Source organism: Calliopsis andreniformis, chromosome 10 (assembly GCF_051401765.1).
Source record: "Calliopsis andreniformis isolate RMS-2024a chromosome 10, iyCalAndr_principal, whole genome shotgun sequence".
In the NCBI taxonomy this organism is placed as follows: domain Eukaryota; kingdom Metazoa; phylum Arthropoda; class Insecta; order Hymenoptera; family Andrenidae; genus Calliopsis; species Calliopsis andreniformis.
Genome location: NC_135071.1, coordinates 11,510,440 through 11,527,470, shown reverse-complemented (window position 1 = coordinate 11,527,470; position 17,031 = coordinate 11,510,440). Strand labels below are relative to the sequence as shown.

Sequence of the window (17,031 nt, the reverse complement as noted above, 5' to 3'; positions counted from 1 at the left end):
TCGGTCTCTGCTCGCGATCCAAACAATTGTTTCCCCCGTATTAACCCAGATCCATCCGAAAGGGGAAGGACCCTTTCGCGGTGGTACCTAGGAGGGCGCAGAAAGAGACGGAGCGAAGGGAGATCCGCGTGGAGCGATAATCTAAAAAGCGCGATAAATTGACACGTAGGAATAAGCGGCGGCGCGGAACAGGAGGAGGGCTTATATGACATCGGGAGAGCGCATCGGTGGTGCTCGATAAGGTCGGTTAAAAAAGGGAGCGAGGGGGCCGCAGGAAACAGAAAAGAGGTGGAACGATCCGTGCCGATGGAAAAATGAGCGAGGAAGACGATGCAAACGGGTTGTCGGAAGCGTCAGGTGGGGTTTTGGGAGAGAGAGCGCGGGCTTGGAGAGGGTGAGTGTGTTGGGCGCGATTCGACGGTGGAGGGGAGGACTCGGTGTATGGAGTGCATGTACGGTGGCGCTATCGGTGGGTGAGGGGCGCCGAGAGCTGGGAGGGTGTCCGGCGGATACGGACTCGGATAGCGAACAGTGGCTCAGTTTGCTTTCGTTCGTCCTTGCGGAAGGTTCGCTGGTACGCTTTGACGATCGCGCAGTTTTAACGCACGTTGCTCCGCGATACTGGTTCACCGGCTCTGCTATCGAACATCGTGACGGTGGGATCCTCGTGTGTCCGCTCTAGTGTGTGAATGTGATCGTGATTGATCAATCGGTGACAAGGAGATATACCCTGCCACGAGCTAGTGTCAAGTGCCACTGGACGATGAATACGATGTCACGGAACTGGGTCCTCTGCTACCTCTTCCTCTTTGGATACGTTCAAGGTTAGTCTTTGATGGCTGGTGTGAAACCTGTAGGGGCTTGATGGCTTGGCAGAGAAAGACATCAGATCAAGTTCTAATTTATGTTTACGCGGACTCCAATTGTGAAGAAGTTTGTAGCAGGGTCTCTCGTAATTTAGCTCCGAACTTGACCTATAAATCCACGAACAGCATTGTTGCTTTGTTTTTTAACTGATCCAAAACCGCGTTAAACAATGGATTAGACAGGATATTTATACCTTGCCCATTGTCACGGGTTTTATCGCGACAGACTAGTAGCTAACGCTGTAACAATAGTTTTCAGTAACGGGGCTATGCTTTTGTGGGATTCCATGGCCCTTCCGAAGTTCTAGTTGCGTTTGTATTTTGAAAACGTGCCGAGATAGAAGGATATATGACCACGTGCACTACTTGGGGTGGTTAGCGAACGCGTATACCAAGAGAACAGTCGCTACTTTTTGATGAGTGGTAGGGGATGCTGTGTTACCACCCTGATCGTGCCTATGGAAAAGGTGGAGGGCTTTTAAAGAATGCTGGTCGCGCATCCGTGAATTGCTACAGGGCTCGTACCTCGAGATGCCTCGACATTTTACGGTAACATGCGCGTATCCTTGACACACTTTATTCTATGCACTTTGTTCGGTCATTGCGTCTCTATTGACACTTTCGGGGTGCTTTTTGGTGCAGCAGTAATTCAGTGCTGATCTGTTTCTGTGTGAATATTTTCCTAAACTTTACTTCTGTCGGTGTGTTTCGATTTGGAGTGTAGTGATGTCTTGAATATTTTCAACTGTGGTTTTAGCAACGGCAGTTTAAGATAACTTAGTTCTGTTCCTTCATCTGCAATTCACCCAGTTCTTTAAATATCTTTACTGACGTATTTCGTTTTGGAGTGAAGTCATCTTCCGATCAGTTTCAAACTCTACTGCTACCAGTGATGTTGTAAAATAATTTAATTCAATCACTTTCTCAACATCTGCGATTTATACACTTCCACACATCTTCATTAATAAAAGATAAGGGTATTTAGATGTACATTTTCATGAACTTATTTCTTATCGCAATAATCTGTATTGGAGGAGTAAACAATTTTCAAGTATCAATCTAATTTTTAAGAAAAATGTTACTGCAATTGTTATTTTCGCGTGATACATTCCGTTTAGGAGTTGTTTCATATTTTTTAGTTGCTGTTTTAGTTTAGCGTAATTCGGTGTACAGAAGCAGTCGTATATTTTCGTAGAATGCCACCTAAACACCTCGGATTACTTAACTTCCTCCGAGACTACGCGTGTTGGATATAATTGGATAATAGTCTAAACCGTATAGATAAGCTTTATGGAGATTGTAGAGCGGAAGAAAACAAGGGTTATTGTGTCTGCTTCAAGCATTCAACAAATTCTGGAGGACAATGGTTAGCACCTGATCCTCTGCCATTGGAGTTTAATCGGAAAATGTTACTCCTGAAAAATAATTGTTAAATGTTATCCACTTCATTGTGAAGCAACTATGACTTTCCTAGCTCTTCTGAAGAAAAGGAAATTTAGTACTGGTGTACACAGCAGAATTAGAAGTCATAAAAAATTGTTTAAATATAATTGCCAGTTTCCTGCTATATTTACTTGTAAGTTATGTGGTTGCTACTCTGTTTCATGTAAGGGAAGATATATTAAAATAGTTAGTAATCTTAAGTAGTTAATTTATCATAACATATGAAATTTGTAAAATTCTCTAGTATTAATTCCAGTCAAGCGTTCTCATTTTCCGTATATTCCAGTATAGGAGTTCCTTAATACCAATGAAAATTTCTCGATCTTCACGAAAAAATTCCCGTTAAAGAATTCCACATAAAATCGAAAAAAATGACGTGCCTCGAGGAAGCTCAATATCGTAATGCATTATTAACAGCATTTTATTCTGAAATTCAGTTTCATTCAGAAGTGCGCGTGGTCATTAATTTTCCCAGATCAAGCCCCTTTAATTAAAACCGACATTGATTAAGAAACCGCTGTACTATTTTATTTCATAATTATTGAACCTTTGCTCAAGCCTGTCGCGCGACCTAGAATTCCGGTCAAATTCAAAAGGAATTTGTTCACGATACGCGTTTGCGGATATCCATTGTCGAGGAAAAAAGTGCAAACATGAAAACGATTCTTTTCATTAGCCCGAGACTCCCTCGTGATTCGACCGAGGAAAGGTATCCTGAAATAATTATGGAACGGACGGTTCGTCAGTGCTGGGTTTAATCAAGGTGGATTCCTATTACCTCTCACTTTAGTTATTCAGAGCTTTTCGTATCTGTAGTTGAGCTTATCGGCGAAACGTACGAGGCGACCGCGAAAGCTTCACCGTGCGTATTTTCTTTTTTTCCTCTCCTTAGAATCGTTTCCCTGTACGTGTCCGCTTCCATTCACTCTGGATCACGTGCTAAACGACAAGGTGCTTGAGGGTTCGTGCACACCGGAACACTGTGCCGCTCGGAAACTACCCTCTTTAAACGTGGGCCTGCGCGTATTTAAATTGTAGGGTAATCGTGACAACACGATGCGTCGACACGTGTCGCTCTGGGGTCTATTATCGAATTTTGGCTACCTTGTAGCAACTGAATATCGGGTTTACTTAATGAAAAACCACTCGTGCCGTGGATATTTAACGAGAAACTATTTCATAACTTTTTGGAAGTCCTTTGGAATAGTGGTTTATAATCGTAATATATTGACAGATAATAGGATACAATTACATGTATATACATATTACTGCCACTTGTGTTTCTTATTCTCTCATAAAGAATGGGTATATTAATTTTGCATCTAAGAATTAGGAATTATGTAGTTGAGAAGGTTCGATTTATGATGTGAAAGTGGTTCATTTTGTAGATGTTAACCCTAAATTTTGTAGGCTCTAGTCAATATAATGGCATACTGAATATTGGAATACAAATTCTGAATTATACTACGATAAAATTTCTATGTAAACTTAACTACGGTGAAAGCTTTGGAAAAGCAGAAAGAATTGTAAAACGAAAATAAAACTGAATAACTTGTAACGCTGAGAACTTAGTTGAAAAACAGTGTTTCTGTGGCAGAAGATGACTAATGTAGCTTGCAAATTCAGTACAAACTTTTGTTAACCAGTTTTTACTTGCAAACTTTCGAATGGAGCAAAGTTAGTTTGTCTTTCTATTTACATTTGATTAACCGAGTCCTTGGGTTCCTGTTCTTAAGGTCGTTGACCAGTACCTACAGTCTTTAAGATAGGATGACAGAGCGGCAGTTGTTCAGATTATCTTTCGTTTAAAGAAGTACCTCTAGTATAAAATATAAAAACTCATTTTTTATTCATAAATCTAATTGTCCACTCGACTGAAGGCACTATTTAAACTCTATCTATCTGTCTATTGAACTTTTTTAAACCTATTTTGCTAACCTTTAATCGGTTCTGTGCACAGCTTGTTCGAGAATAGGTGTTAGAAATTTCAAGAGGCGATTTTACATATCAAAATAGGACGAAAATGAAGAATCATAAAATTGCGTTTTCGGTTTCCTTTCAGAGCTATTAATCACTGCAAAAACGTTTAAAATTCGCGTGAAATGTATCTGACATAAAACCTATTCTACTGCCGGCGTGCATTAGTCAGGTCAGACACAGCGAAGTCAGTAGAATAAATCCCAAGTAAGACACTCTGTATTTTAGGAATTTTTTCAACGATTAATAGCTCTGAAATTAATTCTAAAACGGAATTTCATCTGTATTTATTTTTGTTTTATTTTAGTATATAGAATCATCTTTTTTTCTGAGATCCATCATCGATCACCCAGTAATCTGGCAAGTACTAAACTGAAGTCAGGTTAATGTTTGTGTCTCAAAATGACCAAGTTAAGGTTCTATCTTCTCTCAGTTGACAGTAAAGACGAATTCTTCGCAGTTAAATGTAGGACATAACTTTAGCAAGAAGTTCACAGTAATTTCATAGTTCGTACCGTCTTTTATTCCTACCCTACATCATTAGCAGGGAAGATAGTCTCGGGGAAAATGAAATTTTCTTGCGTAACCCAGGAATAAGTACTGGAACTGAGAATGCAGGGTATTCCTTAATCCACAGATAATGTCTTTTATACATGGTCTTATTATGTTCCCAGAAAAATCTTCTACAAATTCCAACGAGAAAAAGTTTTTAAAACTATTTTGTCAAGCTTTTAGAGTAAAATAAACTCCAACACTGCTATTTAAAATTCACGATCGATAAGCCTTTCGTTCATTTTGTCTTAAGTTTTTTATTGCACAGGAACCTTGGTGGCTGATACACGCCTATTTTGATGAAACTTTGTATAAATGTTCATTAGAGTGACATAAGAATTTAGCTGTAATTGGTTAGCGCCACTTTTTTATTATGAGCGAGAAACCAAGTGTTTATAATCGTAAACAACATCAGATGTCAAAAAATAATTGAAATAAAAGTTATACCGTTCCTGGAGACAGTAGAAATCTGCGTGCAAAGCTTCTGGAAAAAATCGTTTATCTAGAAAAATGAAATTTCTCTAATTCCCTTTCCTTGACAGATTTTTATTCTTTCTGAGGAATAAAGACGCCTGTTCTTTCCAAATCCAAGGGTGTACAACAATATATAATTATTGTAACTATTCTGTATAAAATTATCGCCTGAATTTTATATATTTCCCACAGTTGCTATTAAGTGAATTAGTAGATTCTAAAGATAGTAAATCAGGAAAATTATCTCACGCTGACTACCTTTGACTTTGAGTTACTGCCTTTGACTGGATTAGCAATATTAGCTTTTTTCACATTTGACTAATTATTTAGATAGACTGCCTTTGGGTTTGTGCAACAAAACTAACAAATATCGTTGGGGTGCACCATTCACGAGGGATCACACTGCAATAGAGAGTACAGATTGATTTCTAACGGGTCCATTTAGTTCGAAATGGTGGTTGACTCCCACAGCACGGATGAAAAATGAAAGTATTCTCACGGTCACCGCGAGGTACGCGATATGGCACGGTTAAATATTTCCGAGCATGGTTCAAAAGGACATGGATGAATGCTGATGGCGAGGCACTATTGTACAGTTAATGCATCAGTGTTCGGAAGAGTCTGGTGTATTAAAGCGAGTTCGTGTCCCTTTGTGTCTCGCACTTTTTATATTTTCTCGCTTCTTCTATTATTACGTAGTGAACAATTTTGTTTGAAATAATTTTCATTCACTGAAATAACATGAAACTTGTGTAAAAATTATTCTCGTTGCTTATGTTGCTGATCTTCCATAGAGTATACATTTAATTAAGAATTGGAAATTGATTTCTTTACCTTTTCATTTGCACTTTAGATTGGAATGCTTTAGTAGAATGGGTTTTGTATTTTGTTATAGGTTAAAATTAATTATTAACTCGTGAGAACGCGTCTGTAGTAAGATCGTATCTGAATTATATTTTTCTTTTTATATGTCTTCTGTTGTGAAGAAAAATGAAGGGAAAATAAAATTGATAATATACGTAAAATATTCATTGAAATTTTTTATGCTAAACGTAATTTTGTGAAAAGGGATGAAAACTGTCGTAAATAGAGTACTTACACTATACTTCGTGCACATATTTCTTTACTCTTTTTATTTCTGTTAGCGTCGTAAAGTCGTTTTAACGAGTAATTCGTTCAAAAGTTACTCATTTTCACCTCCCTTTGATTGACTCATTACAATTTTCTCATGTAACTTCATAAACAAACTTGTAATTCTTCAGAAAATAATTACGCTATAATGAATCACAGTAGGAATACACTTCAGACCATGTAGAAGTCAATTACGTGATTGATACAAAACGAACTTAATACCACTTGGCCCATTACTGTATGAGCATCCTCAATTGAGAATATGTGACTCTTGCAGAATGAACAGGTCTCCTGTTGCTTTTATTTTTATGTACACATAAACGAAAGCCTTATTTCCAGAAATATAGAACGTAATTATTGCCCTTTTTTATTTTATGGTATGCAACATTTTAATCATCTCTTCTGCCTGAGTATTTGTTATTTCGAAGTAATCATGAAATTAACATTCTGAAAGTTTATGCTGTCTGTAGCCTACTTTTACTGCTCTAACCTACTTTTAGCGAACAAGCAATTTTGTCGTATGCTCTCAACAGTTTGTTACTGCTGCAATATAATACTCGTGCATATTTTCAAACTGTCAATGAGATGGAAACTTCCGACCAGAGTCGATAACGCAGAAGGGTCTTTCACGTAGTAAAGAGATAAAAGATGATTGGGAGGAGGAGACAGTATAAGGAATCGCAAAATTTCTGGAAAGATAAGCTCTCACAGTATCATTTGCTGTAAAGTGTACCTCGTTATGTAGATCATTTTCCAATTACAAATCTCAGCAATATGTTTAACATTGTATATTGAAAAATAATGTACGTGAAACGAAATTATTCAGCTCACAGTAAATTTCATATATATCATAAAATTATTATATATATCCTCTGATTTGAATATGAAATTTGTATAGCAAATGATGTTCTTTTACAAAATGAACTCGTGTATCTCATTGTTAGCTGTATAATTAATAAAATGGACGAACGAAATTGTTCCAGACATTATTGAGCAATCAAGGAACGTACATGCAATTAAATTTTTGAAACAGGAAATTACCTTCGATAGAGAAAAAGGAACCGAATTGCTATGCGAAACTGTTACTGCTGGCGATTAAACTCGCCTTGTGATTATTACGAACTTAGAGGAGAAACTTGGCAACGACAGAAGAAGCTTCCTTGTCTTCGTTAGTTTTAATACTTCCTTTTATTGCACACAAGTCCTTTCGTTAATTCAGAGCTTCTGTTGTTCAGTGTAACTATGCCGCCGCGTTGTTTGGAAAAATGCAAAGTAATTTTCAGTTAACAAAGATTCATGCAGTAACGGCGGTAGCTGGCGTTTCACGGATTTCTGTTTGCACCGTGAATAAGTGAGAGTTTTACGATCGCAGATTCTATTCAGGGAAATTACTCGCAAGTTAGAGTATTTTTTCATGACGTTTAGCATGGAAATTCCTCGGTGTAACAGTAACTGTAAAATGAGAGATTCGAGAATAAAGAACGCACTAAAATAATATAGTAAAAGATACTTGTAAAATGTTAAAATAATTTAATAACCTGAAACAGATAGCAGCAATAAAATTAAGAAAATATTAACTGCAACTTGATCTTGATACTATTTTGCCGACTGTGTATTTTATTCACTTTTATTGGGAGCTTTCAGTTCTTAATTTTTCCAGTAGAGTTGTACCACTGAAATATTAGATTTCCAACGTTTTTTTAACTCTCCTGTAATTTTCTTTTAATATACCTATTAATATACCTATCTTCACTAAAATGTAAGTCTTTCAAAAATCTAAAAGCTCCTTTAATGGATATAAGAAAGGAGTATCGGGAGCAACTTTTAAAGGAAATATTCAGGAGAATTAAATTCTTGAATTAATATTACTTTGCAAATGAAATACTTTCAACGACGTAATAACAATTTTTCAAAAAGTACAAGGATCAATCTTGTGAATCACAGAAAACGAACATAATAAATAACTTCTAAAAATCTGATTTATTCAATTTTTCGGAAGGCTAAATTATTTATGTCAGGAGAAATGTTTGTGGTATCTATGTGATATCTGTGAGGGAATAATTACTGTGAGGTCTTAGAGGCCGTGGCATTTAGACGCCACTCGTCTAGTGAATAGAATTGAGAAGCAAGAAAGTACAAGAACATAGTAACCTTAGAGCCTTTTAATTAAGTTTTTCAGGCAGGGTGACATTACCTTCTACCATGATATTACTTTTTGGTTTTTGTGTGTCGCAATGCTTCTATATTTTTCCTTGGATTCGTTTGTGGATACTTCGTGAGCATTGTATTATAAGTCTAAATTTTAGTATTGAGGTCAAGTTCACAGTGTACTAGGTATTCATCAAATTAATGTTCAAGATCTGGTTTCTATTCATAAGAAAGAGGAAATGTTTTACTTGTTAAACTTTCAAAATATTTCGTGGATCATTTCTCAAAAATTAGTTAACTTCTTCAGTAAAGTGTGAAATAAAGTTTCTATTAATACTAAGTTTTTCACGATGAACAAATATTTGAAATGCGAACCGCAAGATCGCGAAATGAGAATTTTTTCTCTTCTGGAAGTTCGTTTTATAATTGCTTTGAATTGAAGTGCCGTAATGTAAGTACCCACGGAAATTTCGGTAGAGTTACATTTTCGCGAGAGCCATTGAAACTTGCATTCATATAAAATGGTAAGTCGTGGTCGCAAAGTGAGACAGTTTGCTTTTATAGAATCTAATGTTCGAAAGAATCGCGATTGGCTTCGTAAGAAATGCAACTTGGCAGCGATACACAGAAAGGTTTTACATGCTTTGTGCGTACTGCCGCATCGTATAATGGTCAATGTAATTTGTTGTAACGAACTCTTGCAGGAAGCTCTATTATCAGTGTTTCCTTTTTCTATTTATTACTGCCAATTAGTAAATAATTGCTTTCAAAGGAACCGAAGCGATACGGTTGTTTCCGTTTTTCCTTTAGAATTCAATAATTTTCTGTAGTGTCCGTTTTCAGTAGTTCGTTCAAACAATTTTCTCAGATATTTTGTTTAATTATTGACGCATTGATATTCAATTCATACATGTAAATAAAATGATCCATAATTGAAGACTTACTGACGATGCATTGACTACGTTTACAGACTAAATTAAGGAGACATTTGTTGAACAATATTGTTATACAATATTATATGTTATACAATATTGCTCACAGCAATTTTGAATGAAAACAGGATAAACACGTGTTCTGGTAAAATAAAACGACATAGTCACGTCGTCGATGTCAGCATTATTATTCTATGGTTATTACAACCATTAAACGTTGTAATAAAGATATACTGTTATGGATAGAAGTTTACTAGTAGGAACTTCAGTCGCTAAAGTTGTTAGCTCCAACTCACTGTTACTCGCATTTGAGGTATGTGTTGCCATTGTTTTACTGGCTATGCGTAAACGCGTAATTAACACGTCTACTAATAGGAGTTAGATGAAACACTTGCTAGGTACGTAAACTGACACATTGTTCAAGAACAGTTGAAGTTTGTGTCGGCAGAAAAATTTTCTAAATTAATCATATCATTGTGGAACACGTTACCTGGTGTTAGAACACTAAACTTTGCTTGCCATTCGAAACTTACAACTGTGAATCGTGTTTATTGTTCGAATTATTTATGTAACGTGTTAATAACTAAAGTATTAAAACAGAATAGTAATAGAGAAAGTGATAGGGAATCTTATTACGTCTTATTTTGATCAAAGTTATTAAGACTCTGTTAAGGTTAATTAATGAAATTTTATTTTGATTTATGTTGTAGTTTTTTCTTCAAAGAGACGTACATATTTATTTCTAATGTAGAACACGTTATCTAAACACTTTCACATCATTAATTAAAATGGTATAATTTGTACCTATTAGTCACGTAACATTAAATTGTCCCATAAATTACAAGCAATTATGACCAACGAAATATGTTTGCTACAGTTACATAATCAATGTTTAAATACAGACACAGGTCATTTAATTATTAGTATTTCACAGGTGAAGAAATCAGCAAATTAAGCAGACGATCAATTTTACTTAATTGTAAGAAGTTGTAGAAATGTCTCACGTAAACATTAACCATAGTTCATACGTATATTTACTATTGTGTTCAAACAATCATATAGCATTGAAACATAATCTGTTAGGATTCAATTCGTCCTAGCACAGCTTTCGTTTCTCGAAATATTTACTTAGGATCTCATAAAATTCCAACATACCCTATCAGACGTCGATAGTGTTTGGTTTTGATGGCTTGATTCGATAAACCTGATCTCACAGCTACCCAGTTTCTTCAAATCCAGTTACCTCATGTAATGATCTCGTAAAAAAGAGTTGAGAAAAATTCTAAACATAATATATTTCCAGAAGGTGGCAGAAGAAACTCTACACTTTCCTACCCGTTAATTGCACGCCTCCTCACTCAAAGAAGTTCATCTTCACCGAACAAGTAGTTTAAATTCGTAAAGGTAAACTCTGTTTTGATGCCACCTAGCGTGACGTCTTAAACGTTATGCAAATAGTCCCATGTCTCATGCATATAACTAAAGCGCAATCCCGAATTCCTCAATATTCTCACCTAGTGAATTCGACGTTGCAATTGCGAAACATTCGAATACGTAACATCATGAACTACTGTACGCAACAAACGCCTCCTTCCACCAAGCGAGGGTTAAATTTCATTTCCACGCTCGCAGGCGGCCCTCCCGTGGCTTCGCCGCGAATCGTCGCCCCAGGCCGCTGCATTATGCACAGCAATGACATTCGCGAAAAAATGGGACGAGCCGGCGGCAGGTTACGCTGGCGTGTTTCGCTCGTGTTGGTGGATTGCTCGCAACCGTCTTAGATCCATCGCGGGGGCGGAAGCTCGCTGTCTCGCGTTAACTCTGTCATCCGGCGGCGGAGTGCATCCAACGGGCGCAGCCCGTACGCGATTCCTTGTTCCCGAGATCTTGCGTGTAAATCTGGGATGCAACGTGCCGGGGCACTTTGTTCCTCCGGGAGTTTATTAGTTTTGTTATTTCCATCTGAAAGGGCGCGGTTCGCTAACGAAGCCGCGCGCAACCCGTCGCCCTCTGCTCGGCCGCGCGGCTCAGTCGCTGCGGCTGCCTCGTGATGCGATTAACATTATCATGGAAATTGTAAAGAATAATTATGGAAGGCGTTACGCGGAATTCTGAGGATTATTGTAAGGAATTACGCCGCGGCTGACTTTGCCAGGGATCGCGGAGGCGAACGATTCTGAGGAAAGGTGCGAGAAGCAACCGTTGAAATGGTCGCATGCGAGGGGACGGAGAGAATGCTTTATTTTTAGAAAGTTTTTGACACAGTTTCCCGCGGGTGGTTTTTTCAGTAGGATTCGTGGACTTTGAGGATTAGTGACACGTGGGAGATGGAAAACTCAGTTATGAGTTCATGTTAATTTGATAGCATGAGGTCCATAGTTTCTGGGAGGAATTTTTCTGAAGACTTATTCTGCATATTATTGCTAAGAGTTCAAATGTGAATATTTGAAACATAATTTGCGGGAATTTTACTTTATTACTAAATTCAGCTACTAATAGTTCATTTGTGTAAGTAGTCTTTATTATGCTTTCGTTATTGCTATTAGCTTATTCGCTATGGTATATTGTCTTATAATTATACCGACACTATTTGGAAGTGAAAGAAATTTTTGAATTTTTGGAAGAACGCCAAAATGTTTCTTATGAAACAGATGCGTCATTTAATATTTAAAACAGTACCTGAGGCTTCTGAATGTGCTCATAAAATATTTTTACTGAAGTAGATACAAACTTTATTGCATCTATTTATCATCGAGTAAGGATGCTTTATTATTACGTTCAATTAACAATGCTGTATAAAAGAGATCTGCAGCATCCTGGGACTAGGTTAAAAATGACTACCCTGGGTTTGCTTCCTTCCTTACTCGTATCAGAATAAGCGATGCGCCTAATTAACCTTATTTTCATTGTTTTTATCGCGCGTTGTAGTATCGAGCTTGAAACAGAAATCCGGGCAAGTGTTATTCAAACTGAACCTCCATTCTAGAACAGGAATTATGTTTCAAGACAAACTGCAGCGGTTGGGGGTTGCTCGAGACCTTATTAACGGTTCAATTTGTCGCTGAAGTAAAACATTGTCAAGCTAAATCTGCAACTTGTTAAATACGAGTACCCGTTCGGATTCATTAAAAATTTTCGCATTTAAACACTTCTCCGCATAGAAGAGTTTATTCCGGTTATAATATTCGAGTGGTTGAAAGGAATTTTGCAATGGCAGAAATTGTGCGAGTGTTGGAAATTGACAACGTGACAATTAACTGGAATGCAAGACCTGAGAACAACACAAACTTTAATGATATTTCGTGTACTAGTTTTGGAATTCTAATTTCCATATCATTACAGGGAAAAAATATAACTTTGTTTTAAAATTGTCCTTGGACGCTAGAATTTCTTTTTGGACATTTTTCCTGCGGTAATATTCTTGGATCCTATTCAAGATAATATTTTTGACTCTTTTGTATTCGAGTTAAATTTCTATTTCTCTAACGTTCACTCGAAGTGGAGATCATTAGTTTCTTGCTAGTACCTACAATGAAAATTTCGGTTCACTTCTAGTGATTCTACTTTCTACCTGAAGGAATAGGTAAGCTCAGAAAGATCTCTCATTCTCAGCTCACTTCTGATGCTCTAAAGGACGTATACTTGTGTTGCGCCTCGTGAAACGAACACACGATAGGTTTCCTTTTATGAAGTACCTCGTATCTTGGGGCTTCTCATCTGGTAATCATACTCTAGTCTACTACGTCCGAAAGCTTAAAGACGAAATAAACGTCCTTTATGATGAGAAAATTAACTGGTATTCTCGCAATAGAGTCTTCAAGCTGTATTCATAGAACTTACTGAACACTTAGAATCTACAAATTCTAATGTTAGTACTATAACTGTCAAGTCCCTAATTTTTTTCCTGTATTTAATTTTTGAATGACAGATTTCTGATAAGAAATTAGATTAATAGCACTTATAATCGTGTAAATTGATGATATATCCAGTGATGTAAGTAAATTTGTCATAGATGCATGTCGTGACAGTCAAAATGTTCGAGGAACGCTTTTGCCTCTAGACTTGACTATTTCAAGTCTAGAAATGTACGGGACTAATTTTGCGGGGTGATAGTAATGAACGAACAAGCACATAATCGAGAATTGCAATAATTGTGGCAAGATGTAATTAGATTACATGGTGTTGGAAATGACTGTGCATAGAACAATATTCCTCTTTACATTGTAATTTCGACTAGTAATGGAGTGTATACGTTAATTCGCGTTGCAATTGAGGTTTCGCGCGCATTGCTGTGCTTATTAGAGATGATCAGCTTTAATAGAAGCACAGGAATTTTAATTATATGGTAGTCGTTGTATTCCACCATTGAAATGCTTGTGTGAACAAACTGTGAGGTTACGCGCAAGTCTCGATTTTATTGTGATTTCATATCGTGGAAGTTCTTTCTAGATATTAATACGCTTTATGCCGCTCGAAAATGTAAAACAAATACTGAAAAGCGTATTGAAATCATTATTTGCGTCCTTGGCTGTTTAAACAGTTCGCAGTGTTTAACAATTGCGGTGAAATGGTTTCCAGTTTGTATGTATTACTCCAGGATGGAATGAATATTTGTTACTGGATTATACATGGAATTATTGGATTGGATCTTTCCAAAATGCAATAAGACAGAGGTTACGAAGATTGCATTGAGGAAGAAGGAAATTAAGGAGCTTGAATAGCAAATTAAGAACCTGAATTACTTAAATTTTCTAATTTTGAAAAGAGCATTTGCGTATAGCTTCGTTTATCTGTAAGTGTGCATTCTGCACATTTTTGTCCATTTAAACTTCACATAATTGCATAAACAATTAGTTTCATTCCTTGTTATCTGTCCAAAGTAAGTACACTCAAAAATTAGTCAAACCTTCTTCAACATCAAAAGCATACTTTCCATTATCTCAGACGATGGAATCACTCCATTAAGAACAATCCCGCAAAAACTTAAGCAAATCTCCCCGTTTTGACGCAACAATCCGTCACCCAACTTCTCACTGTCCAGGCATCCCTATCTCTTGCAGCCAGGTGTGCATCACGTCCAGAACGAAGCCATCAAGTCAACAATTAATCAAGGGGGCCACGTAGAATTTCACCTGAAATTAATCGAAAGTGGAAAATAGTGTGTCAGTCCCCGATCAATTTACTTTCATCGTTATTCAAAGTGTCAAGGAAAGTACGGTCGAAGTATGCCGCTGGTGGACGGAAAAAAGGGATGAGAGGAGTAAACGTTTCGAAGTCAGCCGCACACGCATAGTTAATCACCGACCGTTAACGAAAATTCCTCTGGGCCGTGAGTTAGTCGGGCGTCACCATGTCGGATCGTGATTAACAGGCACGTATATAAGGCTTAAAAGAACATTCTTTTGGGAATAATAAAGTAAACGTCCCAGTAGCCGACCATGTGCTAGTACTTGAACACTACCACTAATTTTATTTAATTTTAATCTTGAATTCTAAGATAAACGCTCCAATACCTGCTGAAGACGTCGAAGGTCCCAGTAAGTGAACAATCTAAAACTGCGTGTCTCAATATTTAAATTATGAGGTCCCATGAAGATACCATTTTATGACACTAGTTTCTATTTTTAATTACTTACCCTTAGTACACTACACTTCAAGCCTAAAATTGAATAAAATTAACGTTAGTGTTCAGGTCTTGGGACATGGTCAATTACTGAGAGATTTACCTTACTGTACCAAATAAAAAATAAAGAAGATGTCATAAAAAGTATATCCAGTTATTAAGACGCAGGTCAAGTTTTGGGACGTGTATAAAAATGCCTAAATAGTTGTCCACTTACTTGGACATTTGACATCTTAACATATCACTTACCGGTAGATCCTACTATAAGCCTATTAATAGGCTTCCCTTAAGTAATGCGTTAAGAGCCTGGGTACACTAATGTCAGGATAGCTGGGGTATATTTTGACCGAGTTAGCTGTGACATTCTATCTCCACCAATTCTTGGAATTTAGGAGTCTGTCATTTCGCTTATTTCAACTCCCTACTGGATCAAAGACCTCCTTATATTTCACCTGCTTCCAATACTTCTAATTCTAATTCCTATCCCATTCAGGGATGAGCAACTCGATAAAAAATAAGCAGTTGTCTTTTCTTGTAATTCTACCTCCCTCGATAGCTGCACAAATAAGGTTCCGAATGTACGATAGCTAAGTCGGCACTGTATTGGGATATTCACCTTAAATTGCAATGACTGGTATTAGTTAAGGGTCACGCTCGGGACGCGTCAAACGTATCGCATGTTATCAAACGAGAATGGGCGTCGGCCCATAACTAAATTTAAGTAGATATTCGTCGACGATAACTGGATCTGGGCGGGCTTGTGTGAACGTGTTGTAACCCCTAAGCTCCGGTGGCCTTCAGTCTAATTCAAGAGGCGACTAATGAAGCCCTTTTCTCACACCTCCCTCGGGATCGTGGCCCCAAAATTGACGGAATTTCTTTGGCAGAGTTCGCGGGATAACAAAGGGAATATTTGCAGTTAACGGTGTAGCTTATAAATGGTGATTAATCGATGGGAAATGGATGGAGACAACGGTGTTGACATTTTCCGACTGGTTGTCCATAGAGTAAAAATAGCCTGTCATGATGATACCGATTTGGACCAGTGATGCGTGGAAATTGACTGGGACAGGTGCTTTATTTTGGTAGGAAAGAGAAGTTGAGTATTGCTTTTATTTGAAGGGTTGTGGGCTTGGTTTAATTGGTTGAGAGGGTAGGAGTGTACACTATCATGCATAAGTATTTGAACACTTGTATATTGTTGCAATATGTTAAATAAACCAAGTAAAATTCTGTACTATTATTTTGGGTATAAATTCCTTCACAGGAAATTATATATTAGTTTTACAAATACTGATGAGAGTAACATTTGATAGCAATTAGCATAAATAAAAAAGTGAAGCTATTTCATGAATTTCCAATAATATGTATAGTTACTTTCATGACTTCGCTAGAATTTGACAGTGTGTGAACACGATTTTTAAAGACGTTTTAAGTATAGCTTTTAGAGTTTGACGAATTATTTATAGAATTATAATTCTTTTGAAAGATAGAGTAGTATATAGATTCGCGTGAATTAAAGGTGCACTTTAAAAGTACGTTTAAATTACTTGGTATAAAATTCTAAGAGTCGTGACTAGCGTGATTAATAACAAGGAAGGTAACCTTGCCCATTCAATCGATTTTCTTTCGTCTATAATTAACTACTTATGATTATTATATCAAATACTAGTCTCAAAAATAATTCGACTCACATAAATAATATTTCTGTTCTAATCAGTATTTTCGGAGTATAATTTTCCAAATTTTTCAATTTCTCAGTGATTTTTATCTTATGCAATATAATCTCCGAAAATATGCGTGTTATTTACGTATTACTTATTTACATCCTTGATTTATAAATAAAAGTAACTCGGTATGACTGAAAAGTACTATTTATTTGATT

The 17,031-nt window shown here is 36.8% G+C and overlaps 1 protein-coding gene across 2 annotated transcripts in view; it reads left to right on the top strand.

Moving 5' to 3' along the window:
- The first annotated feature begins 556 nt into the window (after window positions 1-556).
- Window positions 557-17,031, top strand: part of LOC143184831 (uncharacterized) — a 395,905-nt gene continuing 379,430 nt past the window's right edge. For both annotated transcript variants that reach the window (XM_076387339.1, XM_076387338.1), the window contains exon 1: window positions 557-824. In XM_076387339.1, the coding sequence (XP_076243454.1) occupies window positions 764-824 (61 nt within the window). In that variant the 5' untranslated portion in view covers window positions 557-763. The remainder of the gene's footprint in view (window positions 825-17,031) is intronic.